At 41.3% G+C, this 26066-nt stretch overlaps 1 protein-coding gene across 2 annotated transcripts; it reads right to left on the reverse strand.

The window, feature by feature from the left end:
• Positions 1–18571: 18571 nt before the first annotated feature.
• On the reverse strand, positions 18572–22876 carry ZFAND2A (zinc finger AN1-type containing 2A). Of its 2 annotated transcripts, XM_054390913.1 has the most exons (6): positions 22767–22876; positions 20848–20942; positions 20089–20220; positions 19748–19899; positions 19147–19236; positions 18572–18726 (listed from the first exon to the last, which is right to left on the reverse strand). In XM_054390913.1, the coding sequence occupies exons 1-6, from the start codon at positions 22819–22821 to the stop codon at positions 18717–18719; spliced, it is 534 nt and encodes a 177-aa protein (XP_054246888.1). In that variant the 5' UTR covers positions 22822–22876; the 3' UTR covers positions 18572–18716. The 2 variants fall into 2 exon arrangements, with proteins under 2 accessions (XP_054246888.1, XP_054246889.1); XM_054390914.1 differs by lacking the exons at positions 18572–18726; positions 19147–19236 and having other exon boundaries at positions 19744–19899.
• Positions 22877–26066: the final 3190 nt, after the last annotated feature.

Consider the following 26066-nt stretch of genomic DNA (forward strand, 5'->3'; position numbering starts at 1 on the left):
TTTTTATGACAAGACTTTAACGTAGAAGAATATGTTTTAGTCAGATTTATATTTAATTATGACCAGGATTATTAAAAGCTGAGCACTGACAAAGCTTTATTTTGTATTATACACGTACAAATGGCAATACAGAAGAAAATTTTATCAAGTTAGCAAGACTCTAGATGTAACCTGATTACCAGAGATGCTACTTTGATGGTGTATATATAAGGTACTTCCACTGAAATAATGAAGCTGCTGTAACAGTGGGGGGAAATCATTACAATGTATTGATGTGGAGATGCAGGAAGCATTGATTTTTCATTTTTTTTCCTCCCCCCAGATATGTTAAGATAAATGACTTCACTGAAAAGAACTACATAACACTCTTGTCACTGTATTCTAGCATGTCTTCCACAATTAACAGCTTTTAAATCTTAATATAACCTAGCACAGTGGTGAATTTTCCTCTCATAAATAATTTACTTGATCAAAACTGAAATAATCTGTAACTATATTGCTCATCTCAAAAGAAGCTTCACAGAAGTACAATGTAATGCTTCATTCTGTCTTCTAAGGCTTGCCCAAGACCATTCTTTCCCAGGATAGGCATAATGAGGCCTTTTTGTCAAAAGTGGCAGTGCAGATGCTCAAACATTCATATCTGCCTTCAGATTTGAATGCAACTTGCACAAAATCTCCTTACATTTAACAGGACAATTTTGATTGTCAGGGGAAAAAAAAAAAAAAAAAGTTCTGTGGCTTTATCACAGTATCACATTGTATCAGAGGCTGAAAGGGACCTCAAGAGATCATTGGGTCCAATCCCCCTGCCGAAGCAGGATCATTTACAGTAGTCTTTTTTTAAAAAGTCTTGCTCTGCAAATGAGTATAAAAACTGCTTATAAAAAATGACAGAAACATGAGGTTTTTGAAAGGAAAAATTTGTGGACTGAAGAGTGTGATTAGCTATTATCAGATTTGCACTTTGTGCGTCATCCATCCCACCTCCAGAAGTCATGGGCCTTTCATGATTTTAACATGCATGCTGGTTGCTTTGTTCATTTGAAGATTAATTATACCAATTGCACCACACACTTGAAAAGAAGAGGTTTTAATTTCTGCTACAAAATAATTGGGTTTTAAATCTGATTGATGTTTAGCACAGGTTACTGCTGAAGTTGTTCAGAGGAGGCTATAAAGTTCCTAGAGACTAGCGTGCAAGGTCATGAAAACATCACTTGCTACATCTCTGAAGTGCACACGCTCACTCCACCTCTGTGCTCACTGACTTAAAAGCACCAGAACTCTGCAGAATAAGATGCTTTGTCCTATTTTCAAATGTCATACATGAATTCATTAGCACATGGACCGATTTTCGCAGACTTTTAAATGCAGACACGTAAAACAATGGCTGCAGTTACTAAGCAATTGAACCAGTGAAAACAATGATTCCACTCATATTTCTCACGAAATATTTAGTTTCCTAGTGGAAGCTTTGGCCACAAAAGACTTGACCTATAAACAGAAAGGCCACAAGACCATGGGCTGAATTTGAAATAGCTGGCTAGATATTCCTGCAACAGAAAACAGGAACTGCAGGGTGGAGATTGCAACAACTGCTGATTACTGGCAAGTGACTGCTAATCATGGTCTAAGGAAAATATCCTTTAATCACATCTTCCCTGCAGAACACTAAATATATCTTCTTTCAAGCAAGATTGCCATTGCCATGCCTTTCTTTGCATAGAAGGAGTTGCTAAATACTACACAAGAATTCTCACACCACTGTGCTACACCACTTTTTTCCCCCTCATTATTTTCACTTTTCGAATTAGCCACAATTACTCACATCCTATTGACTGCCAAGGTACATTAATCACACCTTGAAAAAAGGCGATTTCAGACAACAGGGAGCTGGAGGCACAGTTAATTCTCTTGGCAAGGCAGTTCTATGAAGTAAGACATCTTCTGAGATTGCAGATATATGGGTTTGTGTAATCCTCACACTCACCATGAATAAGAAACTTATTTGGGGTCACAGGAATACACTTTCCCAATTATAGTTGTTGCTTGTTTTGTTTTTATAGGAGTAAACTCCTTTCCCCTTCTCTTCCTTTTCAATATAGGAATCCAGGTTTTGCTCAAGGCTCTGGTAGAAGGCCTCTCATCACCAGTGTAGATAGTAGAAAAGCAAGAAAATATCTTTGCTCAGAAGCTTATAACAATAAACAGTAATAACAAATGCCTGCCTACACATACTATGATATCATTTGTTTCTATAGTATCTTTTTCAGTAATGTCCTGATATCACAGTGAACCTAGGAAAGATTGGATTACTATAGTATGAAGAAAACAATAAAGGAAGAAAACAACCTATTGCATGTTTAAAACTAAACTACAAACCTAGACTACCCGGTGAGTTTCCTACTGCTGATGTTTTGGTACAGTATTAGGAACTGTGTCTGAAATGACTAAATTTAAACATAAGACTTAGACTAAATAAAAAAGTTGTCTCCCAGGTGGAAAAAAAAAAAAAGTGAAACACTTCTTCCCAAAATGCCTTTTCTTTTTTTAACAGTAACTATGTACAAAGCAACATTTACAGAAATGTTCTACAACTTCCATGCATTTAGATGTACAACATGCTTTCTGCAGCCCATCACCTAGCATAATTTGTTACCATGGCTTATCCATGAACCAAAAAGACCTTTTCTCTGTGGAGTTTAAAATTCATGAACATGATCATCAGTAAACAAAACCTTTCGGGGAGCATAGGGAATAAGGGAAACAAAAATTTTGATACAACTTCTTCACTTCTCTCTGGTCTCTCACAAATTAATATAAGGAAAGGATTCCATGTGCTCTTCTAAAACACAAGACTGACAACTACAAGATTTAAAAGCCTGCTTATCACAGGTGCTTACAAACTTTGCTGTAACAGTCTATCTAAAGTCTCCAGACAAGAAAAGTTTAGTATTAGGAAAAGCACACAGAAGAAAAGAAATCAAAGAATCCCTGAAACCATTGACTGCTTTTGAAACTAATACCTTAACAGAAAAACGCCTTGAATGCATAGATTATTATTAAATGTCTAGAAACAAAATAAATCCAACAGCACAATCTGAACCTGACACGACTGAAAGCAAGTCTTCCCCTCAGCTGTGTAAAAAGATAGGACAAAAAAGAAGTCATCTGAGACTTTGCACCCTTTTAAAAGCTTGGGGAGCTACGCTAAATACCGACTGTGGAGGCACCACACATCCAACATCTAGAAAAAGCAGAGTCAGGCAGCATAAAGATAAAGCTTGATGAATTTATGAAAAGCATTACATGATGTGAGGGCATGTGACAGGGAACTTGAATCAATGAGTCAGGAGATCCCAGAGTCTGTGCAAGGCTTTGACATAATACAAACAAGATGCAAGAAAATTCATCCCTCCCTTCCCCTGTCAGCTCCATGGAAAGATCAGAACACTGCTTTTCAGAAGAGTCAATCCACCTATTCCAAAAGACAACACTGATTTTTTTTTTTTTTTTTAAAAAGCAAAACCTCAGAATTCTTTAAACATGGTTCTGTTGGGTTTTGGTTGTTTTTTCCCAGTATTATCTCCAGCAAATTAAAAAGATGCAGGTTTGTCTTATGTTTTCCCCAAAGTAATCTGACAATCTTATTATTAATTGAAAATGGCTTATCTGGCATAGCAAATCCATTCTATTAAATCTGCAAATAGGAAAGATTTTTATTAAGAACAAACAAAAACAACAAAGAAAAAACACAACAAACCTCCTCCCCCAAAAAAATACACAACACAGAGCACAAAGTTTTAGCATTTCAGACTGAAGCATCTGTGCTTTAAACAACATTCACTGGCTGTACAGAGCAGGCTCTAATCTTTTTTTCCAGCTATCAAGTTCTGTTAGAGGCTAACTGAATTTTTCCCTGTGTAAGGATTTTGCTGTATTCTCTCAGCTGTTTACTGGGATTGCAAAAGGGAAAAGGTTGTCTGGACAATTTTAAATGGTTAGGACTGTCACATTAAAAATGAGTTAGAAAGTGGCTTACCGTAAGTAAAAGCATGTCAAGTTCAACCCTGATTATCATTTAATTCCATTTGAACTTGCTTCTGCATAAGTAGGAAAAACAAGTGACTGCATAAAGGAGGCAAGTTTGAATTGCAATAGCTAATCATGAAGGTGAACCAAGGAATTAATTTGATTTTGATGGAAAACAATCAAGATAAGGATTTGATTTTCATTTAAGGGGTAGTATCCTTCCAGAAGTCTTACTTTACCCATTCAGACCATCCAACAGACATTTTAGACTTGCATAACAGAGAACATAGGTCCAAATTCATTGTTTCATTTGCTTGATCGAATGGTATCTTTGCAACAGAAGTTTACACTCACATTACCAGGTACACCTACAGCAGCCCATTGGTACTCAGTTGCACCCTGTTTACTGATATTATTTTTACACTATGTTTAAATACATCACAAATAAATTATTTCCCCCTTGGAATTGCACTTTATCTTTTCATTTTAAATCTGCAAAAACAGATGAAAGGGAACAGGTCATATTTAAGGCAGGCATACAGGCCACCTTTTCTGCAAGGCTGTTAAGTTCTGCTGTCAGGACGTACATGGTGGTACCTGCCCTGTGCTGCTTTTCAAAGACAGACACACTAGATCTGAAAATCTGAATACCCTCAGTCATGTTTCTAACATAGGTGTCCTTGCTTCAACACAGGTTGCCCAGAGAGGTGGTAGAAGCCTCACCCCTGGAGGTTTTTAAGGCCAGGCTGAATGTGGGTCTGAGCAACTTGATCTAGCATGAGGTGTCCCTGCCCATGGCAGGGGGGGTGGAACTAGATGATCCTTGAGGTCCCTTCCAACCCTAATAGTTCTATGATGATTGTCCAAACTATTTATTCCACACTGACACACAAAACACCAAACTTTTAGCCCTTGGCTTTTGGCTTCCTTGTAGACTTCCCTTCTCTCATTTAGCAGCGTGACACAGCCAGGAGCTCAGAATAAACAGCTGCATACTGAACCAGCTACCCAAGATGACAACAGAAGAGCAATGCCTTTCTCAGGATTTCACACAGGGCAGGATCAACTCATTACTTTCAACTCATCTCTAACATGCTGCTTCAGCTATTTTACATATAGCCAGGTAATTCCACTACAAAATTTCAAGACTCTTTGTCTTGCACAATGTCACCTGTGGGTTTGGAGTGGCTTTGGAAGTTGTTTAACCCCAGTGACAAAACCATATTAAAGTTTCCAACCTATTTTCTCAAATTGTTCAACCTGCCACAGGCTTAAGTTTTTAAGTTCTAAATTAACAAAATACTGAACTGTTCATTACCAAACAGTTTTTTGTTGTTTTTTGTTGTTTGTTTGTTTTTAATGTATCTACCATAAATAAATATTTAATGCAGCAGGGTAAGCCCTTCCAAAGCAGCAATTTTGCTTACAAGTCCCAACTCACATGACCTGCAAGCAAAAACCACTGAAAAGACTTAAAACCTTTTCAAATTGCACAGAATGTGTTTTCTGGAAGGACTTCAGAAAAAGTGGGGGATAAAAAAGACATACTAGTGAAACAGGAAAATTATTGGAATATTGCTAAATTACCCTTCCAAACTGGAGCTAAGGCTGTTTTTACAGAAAGAGCTCAGTGGTAGAATTGCCTAATAGCAGTGGGGATAGATTTGTTTTCTGCCTCAGCAGCAGAAACATTTCCTTTCCCGGACATTCGCTCAATAGAAACAGTAATAGAATGGCAAATAAGATTTTCTTCTTTTCATTCGCTCTCCATTCAGAACTACAAAAGAGAAATAGCCTTTACCTGACTATATAAACCTTTTAACTCGTGTTCCAGTACTTAATTATGAACAAAGGACACAGAGCAAATTGAGAGAGAAACCAAGGAATGAGCTCCCTTCAACGACGTGATGATATTCCAAACATCCACCTCATGAGTGAGTAGCCAGACAGGAAGAAGATACAGACAGATAGGGATGCCTGTGGGAACTTAATTTATAAACTTACTTGGCTTTCAAATATATAAATTCAGAAGAATTGCTTCTGATATTAAAAGCTTAATACCTGCAACAGTGAGAAATGTGACATGTTATCTTCTTTCTCCAATATAAAGATGCCTGATGATGCATAACGCCATTGAAGTACCACGAGATCAGACCTGCAAACTTGCTGACAGAGATGCTGAAATTGACATCAGATACACTGAACCTAACTGCATACTCAGCCCACAACAAGGGGGCCATAAGGAAGAACAAAACTGTCCCTGACCCCCACTAGATTTGTGTTCTTATTGACTCTCACTGACACTGAGTGACACCTTTCGGGTCTTGGTCAGAAGATTTTATTAAAAACCTACAGAATCAGGATATTTGGCCACTCCTATTCTAAGCCCAAACTAGACCATGACTTAATCTAGACAAATATTTGTACAGGAAAAAAAAAACCCAACTCTATTTGATCAAAAGCCTGGCAAACTTTTACCATGAAAGCAAACACCCTCCCCCAAGTTTATTAAAAACACCTTTAGGGGAAAAAAAAAAAAAAAATCACAGAGCCACAGATTTGGATGTAAGGATGGCCACGGAAGATGGGAATTTCATAATAAAATAGGAAAAACAATTGTCTATTCCAAAGGTAATTGGGGAAAAAAATAAAGAATAGAAAAAAAAGAGCCAACGAGGTACACGAAGGCTCCAAAGTCTACTCTGAGTCCACAAAAAGGCCATAACTGATTTCCATGAGCTTTGCATCACAGCTCAGTGTAACAGTTCTGTAACCTCCCAGTTATTTTACAAGTGGGTAATTATGAATAACTCCCATTTATGATTCAGTACATAATGTAAAGGTAAGGTAGAATGACAGTTCTTTAGAGCAGCTATTTCCCCCACAAAGATTTTCCACTCTCTTTTATATAACCTCTCTGCTCCTTTTTAAGTGATGCAGCTCTAACTCTCTGAACAGTTTTGACATGCTTCAAACCCTAAGATGGTAAGAGCAGAGCTTTCTCTTCCCTTGTGTATACAGGCTGTTTGCAAAAGCCTGGTTTACAGATGCAAATTATTAAGATAATGCTGAGAAATTTAATAAAACGTTGGTTGATGATCTTCTCTTTCGTGTCCTACAGAATCCTTGTGGGATTCAATTAGAAATAGGTAAATGCATTCGCAGACAGAGTCTGGCTCTTTAAGCAAGAGGTTCCCCTGTCAGATATCTTCATGCTCGTACCCTCATTATTTCAGGCAGCTTCTAAAAGTCAAAAGATTAATTTTCTCTTCTAATTACCTGTTGGATGTAACAGACAAGCACTTTCCAAGTATTTATTAATCTGTGTGGCTTTGATCTAATACCCAAAAGCCATTTTATCTGTGCTGTAATTTATTAATAGACATACATAAATATACACTAATCTTTCATGTAGCTGACAATATTGCAGCTAAACACAAAAAGGCATCTTTGGAGGAGGAAATTTGTGGTGAAATAATTCTGGTTTCTCATTCATGCTGTGGAGCACCCATCATTTTCCTTTCGGGATCCTGTTGGGATTTTAAAATCTAGTCCATCAACATACAATAATTTGTATTTTATAAAAATCCTTTTATCAGACTCTCACCTTGGTTAAAAAGGCAGCAGGGAAAAACTGCTGCTTCTTAGAATAAACATTATAATATCCAAACCTGTGCCTTTTTAGCTTTTTTGGGGTTTTAACAAACTAACATTAACATAATAGCACCAAAACATTAACATATAGTACCAAATAAGAAATCTACAAGAATCAGGCTTGCAGTGATATGTTACACTGCTCTAACTTCCAAGTTTCAAGCCCTGTCAGGAACAATTACGGGTTTGCCCATTTCTCTGCTTTCTATCCTGTATCAGAAATGTAGCAAACATTCACCCTTTCAAGCTGGCAACTTAATTTCTTGCCAAGTGGAATATGTTTTGTGAATTCAAACATGCAAACTGAAGTTACACATATTTTGAGGTTTTGTGCCAGTTTTTCTATATTCATCCATTTGGCCCTTTTCCAGCAATTTTCATTTCTGATGTTTGTCACTATGAGTTAGAAGTCATTAACACAGAACCAGGAGGAAAACAAAATGGTAAGTTATAATTGACAGAAAACAGTATTCTTACTGGGCTGGAGCTGAGCAACACAGAGTCAAGCAGACTTGGCCCCTGCTCCTTACTCCAACTACTGCTCCAAGATCGTTACTCAACAAATTCAGCCCACAAGCAGGAAGGAATCCTGTGCTGAATTTCAATTTTGTGAATATATTTGCAGCTAAGTCATGAAAGCAAGGATTTATGTTGGAAACCTAACAAGAACCATCAAGGAGGTCTCACCACTAAGTAAAGAATGGGAGCTGAGAGGAAACGTCAAGTACATGATCCAAGAAGAGATGGAAGAATTCCCCCTCAAAAGCAAAGACGGGGCAGTTGTGTTTCACCTCCAAATTCCTCATCACTTCAATACCCCAGCTATATTAAAACAAGGAAAGAATTAACTTTGAATGTGTACAGATTAAGGCAAATGCACAGAATTAGCAGGAAAAAGTCTTGCTGGTGAATATGTAACAAAGAATGCACAACTCCTTTAAACAAAAGTAAGAAACGCACCACATATTGTTTATACCAAACACAGTTGGAGACGTGAGCCTTTCGCCTGGGAAAACCATCTTCAAAGTAGCAACTGTTTTCCCAGCTGTGAATACTCTTTCCTGGGAAATCTGTTCCTACCATTACAAAAATAATTTTCAAAGGAATGCAAAATTATTCAGCCTAATCTATGCATATCCATATTTCAGAGATGCCTGTTTACGAAAGGCCTCCTGTTCTCCATAAGCACTATGTGGTGTCACAATCAAATTCACCCTTTTTTTTTAAATAATAAATAAATGTATGGTTAATCTACTAACAATATTTTAAAGCACTTCTTATCAATATTCTAATGAAAAAGGGTTAGCAGGAAACAAATGTTTCACTACCATAAGCAGCTGCCCTCAAATAGATAAGAAAGGAGACAAACCCAAAATGTCACACAGTAAGTCACAAAAGCCAAATGGGTTTAGAGCTTCATAATTTTTTTTTCAGCCACCAGAAGGCCATCATACATTAAGGCAGTCAGTAGCCAGTGGGCCAGCAAACTTGACTCTCTGCAAGTAAAAACAAACAAACAAAAAGCCCACACAAATGAAACAAGAATAAACATTCAACAGAAAGGTAGCCCAAAGAAAAGACAACAGAACCAAGATTCCAATTACAGACTGACCAAACCCAGCAGACTAACAAGATCACATTAATATCCATACTGACATTTCATTCTGCCATTTTGAGCAATAGCCATCACTTCCCCTTTATCACCAGAAAATGCTAACTGCTGATGTATCCTTATATCAAGGCATTGAGGGGAGACACAGGGATTGGGGAAAGATGACAGATTATGTCATCTTCTCTTCATAACATGGACAAAACTCTATTTGCATGCTGGAGATATTTTTTTAAATGGTTACCAAAAAGTACAGACCAAGATTCTTAATGTAGGAGGACATGCTAAATAAAATTAAGCTTTTCATATTTAAGATTCTACATTGTTTCTCCATATTTCTTAAACAAACAGTTAATAACCCCAGATAACACTAATGCATACAACAGAGGATTAAACTAGAAAAGCAAGGCTAAACAAATGCAGGAAGAGTCAACGGTGGAATTTTAATGCAAGCAGTTTCCAAAACCTATTTTTAATGTATATAAGGCATACCTAATATTGGCAGCCTGGCAATCAGAAGAAAATCCTGCAACATCACACTAAGTTGTAACTTCATAGCAACGTTTTAGGATGGGGAAAAACAAAACAAGTTCTTTAGATGGCTATAAGATAAGCTTCCCATTAGTTTTTTAAAAAAATAAACAAACAAATGGAATAATAAAGGATTACTGAGTTTGTTTGCAAATCACCCACAACTCATTATTTCAACAACAGGCTTTGGCATGAATTAGTGGGTTGTCAAATAAATAAATACACTTTCCGCTGATAGCTTTACAGTATCTGCTTGATAGGTTTTGTTGCATGGATGCCTGGTTTGCATTCATTAAACATTCAAATTACTACCCCAGGTACCTGATTACAAGCAGCACAAGAGATGCCATCAAAGCAGCATTCCAAGCTATTCTGCCAAGCTCATGACAAAATATTTATCTCTACAGCTTAAACATAATAATTTTATGGTGGTTTCCACTACTACAAGTGAACAATGATTTTAAAGAATTTATTTTTAATTTTTTTTTTGGTGGTTTGCCTTGCTGAGGTACTAGCTTAGTACCTCTTTATTGGTCTTCATGTTAACATCCAAATCTCTGAGCAGAAAAACCCTTTCCCTACTAATTTTGCCATTTTTTCCATTTAGTAATCAGACCTCACTGTTTGGGCACCTGCATGCTGGGCCTCTGCTTAAGGAAACACCATGAGCTACTTGTTTATTTGCCATTGTTTGTACTATCTGTATGGAATCTCAAAAATTAAATTCCTTTCCCACTGATTTTTTTTTTTACCCTTTACCCAGGGAAAATGTCGATACCTCCTCCTCCAACCATTTGCAATGCTGAAGACATGAAAGAGCCAGCCACTGACTGTGTGAGCACTACCTAAAGTACCCTTCAACCAAAACCAACAGGATCTGATTTATAAAGATTGATTGCCTCCTAGTCACTGTAATTTTCCTTAAACCACACAATGTTTACTAGACTAAATAGAGCAGAAAACAGGAAATTAATATTGTTTTCTACGGATTACGAATTTTAAGTCTTGCCCAATAGATGTTCAACTCTAGAAGAACTCACTGTCTGTACAAAGCCTCCAGCTCTGAAAACAGCACTGGAGAAACAAGATCTACCCTTAAGTGACAAGGTTAAAAGATCCTTTGGTACAGTAAGGTCATTCTGGATAGAACTCAAACAGCCTTCATAAACAAAGCAACCACAACATGTTGTTCCCCACGTACAGTGCCGTGTCACTACTGCTGTTTCAACAAGCTGACATGCTGAAGGAATCCACAAACAGAAGCAAGACACAAGTAACTGCAAACAGGCACTGCTAATGCTTCTCTTATTTCAAGTTGGTTGGCAGCATCACAAATATTATTTTTCTGAGAAATGAAACAAAATTGATTTGTCTCAGAGCCCATCAGAAAGTCTTTTATTATGAAGCCAGCGTTCAACTTCAGACAACCAGTCAAGATGGCATCTTTTAAATCTCTTTTCTTTATGCCCGTATTATGTGACAACCCAAAAGAATAAACTCAAGCTCTCAGAAGGTTTAACATACAAGCATGTTAGTAAATTACAGTAAAATTACAATAAATTAGAGTAAATTACAAGTAAAACTAATAGGCAGTCCAGGCAGTAAAAACAAAAAAATAAGTAACAATGTTTAAGATATGAGTTTTATTTTCAAGCAGCTAAACAAAAAAGTAACATTATGAACATCTGTCAGAAAAAGCACAAGGCTGAATGAAGTTTGAAGTCTCATATTGCTCAGCCCCACTAGAGATGTGTCATTTAGAGCTCTGTGGTTCTAAGACCATTCATGAAAACACATTGGTCTTGAATTGCTCATTGCTATTTAATGCAAACAGAAGACATCGAGCAGATGAAAATCAATAAAACATCAAGATTACTCTGAAAGGTCAACTTGTTCCAAGGAAAAATGTTTCAGTGTTAGGCTGGTAAGAATTTTTGAAACAAATTTCAGGAAGGAATGATCAATGTACACTAAATCCAGTCACTTAAGACACATTCCAAGTTGCCTGCCTGCAGCTCTATTACAGAATCAATTATAGATTTACATTGTCCACTTTGGAGACTAAAATTACTGAACTGGAATAGGAAAAGAAAAAAAAAAGTAAATCACAGGAAACTGACTTAATGAATCAATGAAACCTCTCTCCCCCAGCAGAAGCAGTGTTGTTACATCGCTGTCTTTTGACTTAGTTCATCACATATGAGGCTCCTTCAGAGAAGCTGGAGTCTACCCATCTTTAAAAATGCAACAAAGAAAAGTTATCTTTCCTTCAGTTACTGCATTAAAACTCAATCACAGGTCATCACGACCCAGTTGTTGCTATTCAGGAATTTCTGGAGATCTATCAAGATTCCAGCTAATTTTAAAGTAACAGAAATAAATTCAAAGGAAGTAAAGGCTGCAGAATAAACACTCTCAGCAGTTGTCTTCATTTTTGTTCCAAATTCCGCCTTCTGAATCATGCAGGCTAACCGAGCACATCCCTGCTGCCTCAGGGTACACACGAAGCAATTTTACCTGCCCTGACAAGGTTTGATGCCATTGTGGCAAAGTTTGATGTCATTGTGACTTCACTGAGTATTTCACACAAAGCTGGGAGTGCACACGTTGAGTAACAATCCTAAGATGGTAAAAAGGCTAACTTTCATTCACCCTTTCTGAAATAAAGTTATGTACGATCTGCCTAGTATCTTTCACCCTCAACACCCATCACAAACAAACAATGTGGTTTGCTACTTTCCTCTTTCCTACTATCAACAGTTACAGTTTACACAGTTGATGCCAAAATATGGCCTGTCATAGGCCCTAGATGATACTCCCTAAAACTGATGCTATAGACGTGATTAAGCCAACCACTGACACAAACTTCTGTAACTTTTCAGAGCTGCTGTGCCTAGTGGTGTTCCTTAACAGTATTAAGGATTCCTCTTTCCACTTTGTATTTGCTCTTTCTTTCACAGTCCTACAGTCTGCACAGCCAACAAAAAATAATTTAGGAGTCCCAAGAACCCATCACTTCTGTGATTCTGTGACATCAGATGGCCCTGCTTGCTGGAGGTTTGAAGCCTGCTTGGGTTTGTTTTGTTTTTTTTTTTTTTTCCCACTTTTATATGAAATTACACAGATTGTCACAGGCAACACATTTTTGACATTTCAATTCCACACTGGTTTATCCTGTAAAATTATTTTCACTCAAATTGAATTATGTGAATCTAAAGTTGGTAATACAGACTCTACAAAGGAAAGAAGGAACACTCTTATTAAGCTGTAAATACCAGATTTTCCATTTTTGCTCTGATACAAAGAATCAATCTTTCCCTGCTTAGAAAAATTTCTGCTGAGTCCAGAACTGCAAGAATTTACTGACCTCTGAATAGCTACTACCAATAGGTTGGATTTTCTGATATTATACTCCACTAACTCTAAATGCAATAGCTTGAAACAGTTATGCTCACAGAAGGTCTCAAAAACATTCTTGTCAATGAGTTTAAATAAAGGCATACAACAAAATAAGAATTACTATTTAGTTATATGAGCTCCACTGAGCCATACATATCATGATAAATGAAGTAACAAGCAACTTTCACATCCCTTTTATGTTAGGCCAGGAAACATTTAGACAGCTTTTAAGAGCATGGTTTAACATCAGCTTGAGAGTTTGAGGGGAAACAAAACCAACCAAACAAAACCAAAACAACCAACCAACCCAACCCCCAACTCTGCCTTTCCTGGTCCACTTCTCAGCAGTATCAAGCCACTTCATATTTCTTTGACCCACACTTTACAGGAACCACTCAAAACAGCAGAATTCAATCATCCTGTTTATGTATCATTTCCACCACAATAAAACTTCCAGCTCTAAGTTTCTATGTCAATAACATCTTGGTATCACTGATTTCATTCTCAGAAAATTAATTCTTAAACTGTTCAATAACAAAGAGAGACTGCTGACACCTTCTGGCCACATGACATTCTGTCCAAAAAATCAAGAGGACTTCCAAGAAAACATCTTTCATGTTTTTCCAACCACTTAGGATCACATGAAGACTTAAGCTACGCCTATACTGCCATATGACAGTTGCTTAAAGCTGTTTCCTTCGCCTTTCACCCACACTCTCTCACCCACTTCTCTGCCTTTCACAGAAGCATCCAAAACAAACATGTGCTCTCACTGCTGCAACCACATCCAGATTTGGCTTAATTCATCTTCTCAAATTTCAGTCTAGGCATATCACATCCATGGAATCATTGCAACTGAATCAAATAGTACAGTCAGACTCAGCACTGAATCACTACAGCCATCTCACATTACAGGTGACATTATATCCACATTTCATTGAATTAAAAAGTCAAAACTGGGAAAAGATACCTGCAGATTTTGTTTCTTTTTCTTTGGTTCACTTTCCAATTCCAGCTCTCCCTGTTGGGCCAAAGGCTGTTTTAGCTTTTTTCTTTTTTCTGCCTTCTTTTCTTTTTTTTCCACATTCATTTTTGGCATCATAAAATAAAACTAGCCTGTAAAAGAAAGCAAACTGCAATTAGAACCTTTTCATATATATATTAAATACCAGTATAACTTTGTATATATGACTAAGAATTATGTATGACTACTTCACTATGAAATCTATGTCTGCACCTAATTTTGATCCAGTTTGGGGATTTTTCACCATGCTTCCCTTAGGAATACATTATAGTTAAACTACTGTAAAACTGTTATTCTCCTGCAGAAAACTCAACACCTAATGTTCCCTGAGGTGATGCTTCACTGGCCTTCCTGGTAGTAATTCCTCATAACTGATGCTGTTTCCACATGGAACTGTTTGGTCAGTTGGCTGCCTCCAATAACACCAAGCAGCTCTCTCCTCAGAACACATCAATGTGTCTGTTAATCATCTCATTGACACGTGTGTACATACATACATACTCCTACTTCATTACTAAACAGGCAAATTATCAGTTCTGCTTAAACTGCATGTTTTCCTGCTTTCATAGAAACTAATATGGAAAAACTGTGCTCAAAGAATTTTGCCTCACAACTGTTATCTTTCCATTTTGCCACAGGCTGAGTTGAATCTGCTGATGAAACTCAACGCCATGCTGCCAACGTGCCAGCTTCAAAATGAAAGCGCTGGCTGAAGCAAAGTAGCAGGGGGCTTGAAGTTCAGATTGTAACAAGAGGCTTCCTGTTCTGGTTGCTGCTTCTGGTTTTTGGACTTTTTAGGGGGTTGGGTTTATCATGCCAACAGGCTGCAGTTCAGGGGTTATGGGGAGGTCACTGGCTTCTGGTGCTGCTTCTGCATTTTGCTGCACTTCTCTGCAAATAGGCTAAAGTAATTGAGTATTGGATTATCTCACTTCCAATAAAGCTCTTTATCTCAACCCAGAATTTGGGGTTTTGTGCGTTACTTTCCCTCCTATCTGTGCTGGGGGACAGGGGCTTGTGAGCACAGGCTGTATTAGCCCAGGACGCAGCCACACTTGTGGGACCGCTGCATACAGTGCTGGGGAGCCACCACCTCTCTGGTTTCCCAACACAACCCCCCGGGGCTTTATTTTTCGTTTTACCGAGTAAGCTAAGACCTTGTGACTAGAAAGGTTTTAAATGTGAGTTGCATCTTCTCAAGTGCAGCCACATGATCCATCTCTCAAGGGAAAACCAACGTTCCTGTCCTGGCTCCAGTACTGTCCACCGGCTTCTCCGCACGGCATACCTGGAACCCAGCTCCCCCTCTCTGAAGGGGTAGTAGGCAGGCGGCTAGGAAGCGAGAGAAAGAAGCAGAACCGAGGACGGGGTGTGTGTGGAGGGGTGGTTGTGAGGGAAGGAAGGGAAGCAGACCCTTAGTCACCGCCACCACGCCTGTGTCCGAATCACTCCAACTCTCCCGCAACCCCAGGCCAGGAGGGGCAGGGAGACCTCCGGGGATACCTACACCCCCCCCCCTGCAGCTGTAGTTGCCCCACGGTTCGGTGCCCACAGGTAGCCCCACGAAGCGGGCAACACAGAACACGCAACATCCCCTCACCCCTTCCCCTCACGCACCTCTCGGACCCGCCTCCGCTGCACCTTTAACTGAGCCCCACGCTTGGCGCCGCAGCCCGCCCCCTCCCTCCCACTGGCTACAAGGAGAAAACGGAGGCGTCTGGTTGGTTATCGGCATGCCAATCTGCAACAATAACCAATAAAAAGCCAGACTCAAAATTAAAACGCCCACCTGGAACACGTGTGCAGAGGTATGCTCAGCCGGCTTTGACGGAGCATATGACGTCATATTTCTGCGCCGAGATCAGCCATGGCAGACGGCTCCGCCCTCTGGGTTTGCCCCACCCCAACGTTGCCTGGGTGATCCCCGCCGGAGTCGGCATCCACCGGGTTTGTGACAGGAATCCACGCCCCTGGTTCTGCCGGGAATCCGCCCAGATTCTGCCAGGAATCCACCCCTCGCTGGCGGTGGAGGACACCCGGTGGATGGCCAGCTCTGGTGCTCCCCGTACAAGCCGGGGTGCTGCAGGTCGCCCATGCCAGAGATGCGGCTCTCTGGGGAATGGTGGTGATTCCCTTTAGCCAGCAGTTCCCAAAGGCTCCGTGCCGAAGACAGCGTTCCCTGCTGTTCTCAGCGGCTTTGAGGGAACGCGCTGGGAAGAGCCAAACAGTTTGGTTTGAGGTGCGGTTTGAGGGAACGAGAAAGCATCTAGGACAAGGTTTCCAGGGAACAAATTACTTTCCCTGTTTTCATTTTCTATAAATACAACACACAAACATTTCCCTTTTCCCTCGGTAATTTAAGGGCGAGAATATTTACCACAAACACACACATAGAAGGAGCAGCTTTTATGACAACCTTAAATACGGTTTTGTTTCTATTTGTGTTGATCCCAGTAGCAGCCGAGATGCTGGCTCTGGTAGCAGATGGCTGGTGACAACAACTCCCTGCACCATTGCATGCACCCTCACCCTTCTGTCCAAACCAGGGTCACATCTTCTGCCATTCCTCTCCTTCCTTCTTCTCCCCACACTGCAGGGTGCCAATCCTGTCCCACACTCAACACTTCTCAGCTCTGGTCCATCTCCTCAAGCCCTGGTCAGCACCTGATGCTCTGCAGTGAAAACCTTTTCTCATAGCACCAGTGTTTGGGAACACAACACATTATACATTACACAGGAAGACTATAGACATCCTAGTGTTGTAGCACTAGCGCTGAGTTATGGCTTTAGAGCACATGATAATCAGCAGGTGCTGGTATCTAAAATTAGAGTTGTAATTTAAGCTTTTGTTCCAATGCAAACAGGGAAGACATGTTTTCTATGTTTAGACTTCCTAAAATGATGATTGTTTTATTACACATCCTATTGTGACATCCTGTGGTTAAACACAGTATTACAGATGCTCTCAAATCACAATTTTGATCACGCCTGCATAAAATTAGACTACATGAACTCAGCAGTGGTACCTCTTGCCTACATTGCATATCCAAAATACAGGATGGCACAGATATTTTGTTCTGTGCTGGCCCTAAATTCTATTATCACTGCTCTTTCTGATGAGAGGCCTACAACTCAATCTATTGATTGTTTACATGCTACCCCTGTGAGGGACCATAAATTCACATTTCTTCTTTAGGCAGCATTTGTGCTCTAAGAATTAAGCCTCTTCAAAGAGAAACAAGAGGCACGTAAGAGTCTGCACAGCTGCAGAACAAACACATCAAGCACATGTACTAACTACATTTAAGCACACATCTCCTGCAATATTATCAAAGATTATTTTTCCCAGGTCGGGGAACACAGCATTCTCTGCTACACAAACTGCTCAGCCTCCCAACCTCAGCAGAACAGTGCAGTGCACTCATAGCTGCAGGGACTGCAATTACCCTTCAGTTAGGACTAACCCAACACCCCAGCCAACCAGCCCCAGCATGCAGAGGAACGGTTCCAATGACACATGAAATTGAGGTCTTGACCCCACTGACATCATCAGTAAGCCTTGGCATTTTTCTCACAATTAGCTGGATGAGAGGTCTCCTTAGATCCCAGCTGGGGAATTAGCATTGTTCATTAACAGCACATTTCCATTTCATCAGCCTACAATATTTCAGGCCTCAAGCTAAGCAGCTGGATATTCATGCAGTTTTAAAGAGCCAAGATAGCTGATCAGAATACTAGATGGAACATATCTGCTATGTCTTCACTTGTTTATGCTTTTTGGAAAGACAGCATGAGTAGCCTCCCTCGACAGTGCTGTATTTTGGCCTCATTCTCATTGTAGGAGACAGTTAATTCTATTTCCCCTACCAGCTAAAGAAAATATCAAAGCAAATCTAGATTCCCATCTAAGGGGCAATAAATCATGAAGAATGATATTGTGCATGTCTGAGCACTAGCCTTCAGTGAATTGCTTAAGGTAAGCCTAGAAAACCTAGGTAGGGGCTTTATAAATCAAACACTTCCAATGATATCCAGAAACCAAGAGGCAGTTTATATAAAACTTGCTTTGTGCTGATGTTTTATCAAGCAGAATGCTCAACTGTGTGCCACTTCACTTCCAAAATGATTGGCACATGACAGTAGCTTGTATTTCAGGCTTTCACCTTAGGAGACTCATGGTTCAGACAGGACAAAACAGAGCCAGCTTTAAGTCATGCTAATTTTAATTGTCCTTCCTACCACCATGCCCTACTTCCCTCCACAAAGTATTTTTCAGTAAATTCTTATATTCCAAATACAGGAACAAATAAAGCTGCATTGCAAAGAGTGACAGTTTATTGAATGCATAAACCATTATGATACAAAAATAACTTAACTGCATAGGAAAATAAATCTAATTACATCAAAAGCTATAGATGAAATTAACTTTGAAGTAGACAGGTGTGATCCAGATGTAAAGAACCTCTATCTGCATCTGAAAGACAAAGGAAAACACTGTAAGGGTTATGCACCTAAAACTTGCAGTCACAAGGGGGTACAACATAGCAAGGGCCACATTTTAACTCAGATGCTCCCTTATGCTTTCCTCAGTATTCCAATGACACTGTTTTACTAGGACTTGACCAAGCCTCACACTGAGCAGGTGGGAAACCAACCTGCTGCTACAATTTGCTGTCCTAATGCTTGTGTCTATATGGTTATTTTAATCACTCCAGGTCGAAACAAAAATTTACTTGTGCTGTCAGAACCACTCTACTGCACTGCCAATGCCAGTTAAAGGTCAACTACCAAGTCTCAAGCAGTTAGAGGCATGACAGTGGCACTCCTACACCATGTTGACATAAGACTATTTTTAAACAATGTTTATTCTCTTTTCTCCTTTGACAGATTTTACCTGTTGTGCTGAAGGCTCCCTTTAGATGGCACTCCAATTGCTCCCACTGACTTGAAGGCAGCTTGAGAGGCTCTCATCAGGGCTGCATATCTACAAAGAAATAAAACCAAGCTCAGCACAGTGCCAGTAGTTTCTCTCTTTCATGCAGTTTAATTATCTGCATCCATCTCACAAGTCTTGCTGTTCTATTGCACACAATAGCAAAGGTACATCTGCCTGCAAGAGACATTTTTATTAAAACCAAGTTTATACTTGGCCTGGCCAAGTATTGATTGTTCTTGGCAATTTCAGAGTACTGGGCAGAACTTTAAGATTCTAGTATTTAGAGCCAGATCTCAAAGGGTACTTGAGTTGGTCAGTGCACATTTTCAGTTAGGAGAGACTGATACAAGTAGGCTTGGAAGAATTTTAGGAAAACATTTGACAGGCTTTTACCTCAGCTCACACACTTTTAGAAATGAAGTCTGAGATATAGAGGAAATAGTGGATGTTTTATGGATGTGACCAAAGGTTCTTGGAACTCCCTATTTGAGCTCCCCACCAACTCCTGACACTAGCTGAAATTTCAGCTCAAGGTCAAAGTATTATAAATCCAGCTTACCCTGCTTTGGAGGTGGGATGGCTGCTCCCTTTGCAGTTGTGATCCAGAGGATGCCGATGTTTTATGCAGAAATTGCCACCACACTGTTCACAAATTACCTTCATCATCTCTTTCCTTTTGCAGCCTGGCTTTAGGCATTTGTTGGTGAAGATCTGCATAACAGAAGACATTAAACTGACAGTGCTTGCCTGCTTTCTGTCATCAGCTTCCCAACTCATGACCAAGCTGAAGCACAAAGAATTAAGATAAAAAGAGAGCAAGTGCCTAACAGGTTCTGCTGTCAGAAGATCTAACTTCACAAGAATTATATAGACGGTTTAGATTAAGAGCAGTTTCCTTACCCTCTGCCTTTGCTGTGATGGATTGTATTTGCAGTCCTTATCCATGTGAGCTCCAACTACAATATCTGGTATTTCCCCCTTCTGCACTGGAATGGGTGCATTACAGAGAGGACACACTGGAACCTGCACATTCTAAGAAGATACAACACTGGTTAATCCAATTATTTTTCTGTCCTCACCCTTCTCATACCCATGGTCAATAGAAGCCTATTCACAGGTGGGTTTTGTTCTATCTGTTTACCAATGCTTTTAAGGATACTTCATGAAGCTAACTGCAGATCATTATCCAAAAAAGGTCAGATATGCTTTGCCAAAACAATTTGTAGCAACGTTTGGTAAGTCAAAGTATACTTCCAAGTTTTCTGGAATTACAGCCTCTGAACACTTCAAAGCCCAAGTAAGGGCCAGATATCAAAGTTTGGCCCCATTTATTCTATTTATTTCTCCTGTGGTTCCATGTTTGCTCTCTTTCAACATAAAAGGACTGGGGCTTCAGAAAGTTTTAGGTCACAATACACTGCTTAAAACAGAAAGCACTTCTCTCTGGGAAGATGCATTTTAAGTGAAGGCAACTAGAATTTAGCAGAACTGACCTCTGAAATGTCATGTTTCTACCTATTTGAAATTCAGCTGTGTCATTAATTTACATCAGTTCTCCCATCCCCTTCTACTGAAGTCACAGGTCATGTTTCAGAGCAGCCTTTTATGTGACTTGGCAATTCTGCAGGGTGAATTACTGACTCAAGGATAGGAACTTACTTTTTTGTAGGCAGAGCTACACTTGTGGTCATCATAACGGATGTGATCTTTACAGAAGACTTCCCTACAAGCATCACATTTCAGAGGAAGGAAATCTGTCAGAGGAATAAAAAAAAAGAAAATAGATTCTCATGGAGCAAAGCTTACAGCTATAAGAGTACACACAAAAGGCTACAAATAAATTCTAGAGTAAATTATTTGTCTAGCCACATTGCAATTTCTTTCTAAAGAAACTATGTCATTTTTCACAAATGTTAAAACTAAAACAAGTGATAAGCTCTCCCTCTTTTTATCCAGTTAGACTAGCATAGAATCATAGAATTGTTTGGTTGGAAAATACCTTCAAGATCATCCAGTCCAACCATCAACCCAACACCTCCATGGCCCTAAACCATGTCCTCAAGTGCCATGTCCACACCTTTATTGAACATCTCCAGGGATAAGGACTCCACCACCTCTCTGGGCAGCCTCCCCCAATGCCTGACCACTCCTGCAGCAAAGAACTCTTTCCTAATCTCCAACCCAAACCTCCCCTGGCACAACTCCAGGCCATTTCCTCTCATTCTATCACCTAATACTAAAGAGAAGAGACCAATCCCCACCTCACTCCAATCTCCCTTCAGGGAGCAATGAGGTCTCCCCCCAGCCTCCCTCTCTCCAGGCCAAACAATCCCAGTTCCCTCAGCTGCTCCTCACCAGCCCTGCCCTCCAGGCCCTTCACCAGCTTTGCCAGCCTTCTTTGGACGCACTCAAGCAACACAATATCCTTCTTGGATATTGAGGGGCCCAAAACCAAACCAAATATTCAAGGTGCAGCCTTGAATTGTGCTTTATTTCATGAAGTGTTGATGGGTTTGTTTTTTTTATAAAGGCAAAACAAACCATGAACTGCAGTTGTGCATTATGAAAGATTTATGGAAAACAAAGTTATTTTTAAATCCCCTCCTTTCACCAGCACCTCCCCTTTCCCACCATATCTGCCCCTTTTTGCCTTCAAATCTCAGAGCACCTGGGCTCTCTTGGAGTCTCCTCCCACCCCAGGTGTGACCACTTTGCCCTCTCTGCCCACTCCCTTTTTTAACCCCCCTCAGGAAGGGGGGAAGCCCTAAGCTGAGCCCATCTGGGCTGAGGGATCCTTCTCATCACTGGTGAGTACCCAGGGTGCACACCCTGTGACTTGGGCAGGGGGGACACACAAAGGCCAGGGGGCCTGGTGGCCCCCCAGTTAGGTAGGAAAAAGGTTGATGGCTATGCCAATATCATCCATGTGTGCTGGCTGGGCCTCCTTACTGAGTCTGAGCTTCTCTGTGTGGTATCTTGGCTGGTTGGGGGTCTTACTCCTGGCTCTGGGATGGGTGCAAAAATGGTGGTGCTCTCTTTCTAGTTTTACAGGGAAAAAATGATGCTAAGAAATTGCAGGCACTCTAGCTGAATTTCTGAATAAGGGGAGGCTGTATTTCACAGGAGAGGAAGTCTCCAAGCTGCAAGCCTCGAGAGCTCCTCAAATGCAGAAACTTTAGTGAGGCACTAGTCAGACACTAGGAGGTGAAGCACAAACACAAAGCCCAAGCTTAAAAAAAAAAAAAAAAAACAAAACCAAACAACTTTTCATTCTTAAAAACCCCCACTCCTTAACAGTTTAACAAGCAAGAACAAGACACACTAGACTCAACCTTCACTCTTTCTTACACCAGTTGAACAGCGGTTACAGACGCAGCAGCACTGGTACCTGCCACTAAGCAGAGCACCCTTATACAGACTAGGGATAGAGGACTTGCCCCCACGCTGCCCAGTACAGAAGCTTTCCTCCCTTACGAGTGCCACTCGAATAGGTGCTGCCAAGCACGTCTCGGGGAGACGGTGCCCACCGACGGCTCCCTCGCGAAAGAGCAGAAGCTCTCAAGCACGGCCGCTCTTACCCAGCTGCTTGCAAGTGCGCTCCGAGCAGTGCTCGCCCAGCTCCGGGAACTCCATGGCAGCAGGACCCGAGTACGGATCCACCCCACACACCTGCCGCCGCTTTTATGCGCCTGTCGCTGACTCACCCACGTGCTGAGTCACGCTGCCTGCCGCCCCGGCCACTGTGGATGACGTCACGGCAGGCCGAGCCAATGGCGCGCCCCTCTCTCCGTCGCCCGCTGTGTGCGTTTTAGGCGGGTGGCCAGTCAGCGGCTGGGGAGTGTGCTGAGTCATGCTCCGGGGCGGGGCCGTGACAGGGCAGATCGGGCGTGGGCATGACCAAGCGGGTGAAGAGTCTAGAGCATAGGTTTTATGAGCGGCAGCTGAGGGACCTGAGGTTGTTTAGACTGGAGATGAGGAGGCTGAGGGGAGACCTCATTGCTCTCAGCTCCAGGAGGCTGTGGTGGAAGTGAGGATTGGTCTCTTTTCCCTACTATCAAGTCATAGAACAAGAAAAAAATGGCCTCATTGTGCCAGGGAAGGGTTTCGTTGGACAAAAATCTCTCCGTGGCAAGGTTTGACAAACCCAAAAACAGGCTGCTGAGTGCAGTGGTGGAGTCACTGTCCTTGGAGGAGTTTAAAAGACATGTAGCTGTGGTGCTGAGGGATGTAGTTTAGTGGTGGGCTTGGCAGTGCCGAGTTGACAGTTGGACTTGACGATCTTAAAGGTCTTTTCCAAACTAAACAATTCTGTGATTCTATGATAGGAACGAGATGGGGATGGAGGAACAGGAAGGCAAAAGGGCATGGAGGAAGGTATGGAGATAACTTTAGGGATGAGAGAGGGGATGATGATGAAGGCAAAGGCCACTCCAGCTTCATCAGGGAATTGTGTCCCCAGGACATGCTGCTGTCCATACCCTCTTGTACAAGCACACAAAGGGAGTGCAGAGCTGAGACAAGTCAATGGATTAAGAATTTTCCTAGCTGGCTTTTTTTTTTAACTGCTTGTCTTGCTTTAACAAGCCACCTCAAGATCAAGGTGTAGTTTTGAAATGTTGATTGTTGAGTATGTGTAACAGTGCTGGATTCACACAGAGGAGGCGAGGACTATTGATTTAATGCCATTTGCTACAGGATTGAGAAATGACAAAACATTGTTCTGCCCCAGCTCTCACTAGAAAACACCTGACTTTCTCCTGCAGTGCATGATCAGATGCTGAGTGCAGCTATGAGATCGAAGAAAAGCTTTAGGAGGGCATGCGGTGACTGACTGCAAAGGCCAGTTCGTGCTGTCAAAGTCTGGGAATGGCATGTGCCACTCATCTGTCTTGCACATCACTCAGCCACACGGCATTTGTATGATCCCTGCTGTGCATGCCAGCTTACAGCCAGCCACACGGATGTTATGGGCCTCCCAACAGCACAGTCCTGCTGGATTACCATGTCATCAGCCAGACTCTCCTCCCACACCTTCCCATGCATATTAATTTTCCATCCTGGACTCATAAAATGACCAAAGGTCCTCATTTAGAGCCCTTCCTCCAAAGAATAACTGTGGTGATGGAGCACTGTGGTCTGAAGCAGGTTTTTCATTTGGGAGGGGCAAACTGATTTCATCTGTTCTGTGGTGCCTGCTATATGGGGTCTTCTTAGACAACCATGCCATACCTGTGCTGGTTGATTTTGACTCTTGGGGGGCGTTAAGAAGAAGGAAAAAGCAAAAAAACATCTAAATACAAACAGTAATAGAAAGTCCAGCTGTAGGAGGTACTTCAAGACCTTTACTCTATTATGCATCTATACATCAGCTCCATTATATTATGTACACAACACTCAAGAACTTGGGAAGCGTCAAGAAAATCAGGTGCCATGGTGAACTCACAGGCTGATTTTTTTTTTTTTAATTTTTTTTCATACAAAACACCTAGCCAGTGCCCAAGAGGGGTGAGAATCCAGTGATCTCCCCAGGAAGGCTTGCCAAAAAGCACTGTGCACAGAGGAAGAGGCTGATGTAATGGCTGGCTCTCTGATGCTGCCCCGCAGACTGAAGAGCCACTGCCAAAGGGATCATGGTTTATGGTGGGGAAGGGAGGAGTTTGCGTATGGATAACAACAGGAATGGCTCTGTGCAGATTAGATGCTCTTAAGGAAGACTGCAAATCCCAAGTCTGGAAACCCACATAGTACAGGCAGCGGTCTTAATAGAAACGAGGATTAGAAATTAGCTGAGGTCTTTAGTGATATTTTTAGAAGGTTGCTCCTGACAGGTTAGGCTGCTGAGAACCGGAGGAAAGTGCCAAACCCTGCATTGCTCGGGAAAGGATCACACAGTGCAGGGTGTGATTAGAGGCTGGCTAGCTTAGCGACAAGAGGGGTAGGTGGGTTAGAACTGATTCGGGAGGAATTAGCAAGGGAAATTGCTCGAGAAGCAGAATTTGATTAGGGGCAGCCAACATGGATTTATGAAAGGAAAGCTACGTGTAACTAACTTGCTGGAGTCTGGGGGAGGTACTGTTTCCTGGGCAGCCTGTGGTGTGTTGGTTTTATATAACCTGATCTGCAAAGGGAAGGCCTGGCCTTTGCCACCAGCGTGGTGGAATGAATAGAGGCCACTGCCCTCCCTTGTCTCTATACAGTCTATCTGCTTCTTCTTTCCCCCTCCATCCCTTTTGTGTCTTTTTTATCTTTTAGGAAAGGAGAACTATTGCTTTTTCCTTTGTCCTTTCCTTCCTCTCCGATGTGACCTGGGATTGCTTCTTAGTAGCTCTGACAGAAGTTGAATGCCACCATCTACCTCACCAGTACAGTCTGTCTTAGGACCCATGCTACATCCTAAAGGAAGAATAAAATATCTCTGAAGAGAATCACAGCCTTCCTCAGATCCATGGATATTTGCTCCTTCAAACAGGGTACCCAAGGGTTGTTATTGTAGAGAAGGCTAAAACCGCTCTACAGAAAATCTTTCAACAGCCTCAGACCTGCACACCACTGTCTTCCAGTACCACCAGTCCAGACTGGGGGAGACCAAGCACAGAGGAGCAACAGCCAAGAGAGGGATTATCACATTTCCCAGAAGAGACAGAGGTGGTCTTCAAAGGCCTTCCCTGTGCTCTCTATCATGGCAGCTCTAATTGCACAGCTGGAGAAAGTCCTTGCTTGCTTTTCAGTGCTGTGGCTGACATGATGGAAAACACAAACGGGAGAGCCCAAAGGTGTCTTTGTTTCCTCCTGTGCTGCCAGCCTGTAAAGGCAGGGAGACAACTGTCCCATGTCAGTGCCAGCTACAGATACTGCATGGATGGGGAGTCAGGGATGTG

Source organism: Indicator indicator, chromosome 22, assembly GCF_027791375.1.
Source record: "Indicator indicator isolate 239-I01 chromosome 22, UM_Iind_1.1, whole genome shotgun sequence".
Taxonomy (NCBI): domain Eukaryota; kingdom Metazoa; phylum Chordata; class Aves; order Piciformes; family Indicatoridae; genus Indicator; species Indicator indicator.

Excerpts from the sequence above, each read along its gene's own strand:
- ZFAND2A (XM_054390913.1), bottom strand. The coding sequence starts at position 22,821 with ATGGAGTTCCCGGAGCTGGGCGAGCACTGCTCGGAGCGCACTTGCAAG. Across the intron at positions 20,943-22,766 it reads GCGCACTTGCAAGCAGCTGG|ATTTCCTTCCTCTGAAATGT; the intron begins GTAAGAGCGGCC and ends TTCCTCTGACAG. Across the intron at positions 19,900-20,088 it reads CATCACAGCAAAGGCAGAGG|ATCTTCACCAACAAATGCCT; the intron begins GTAAGGAAACTG and ends TCTGTTATGCAG.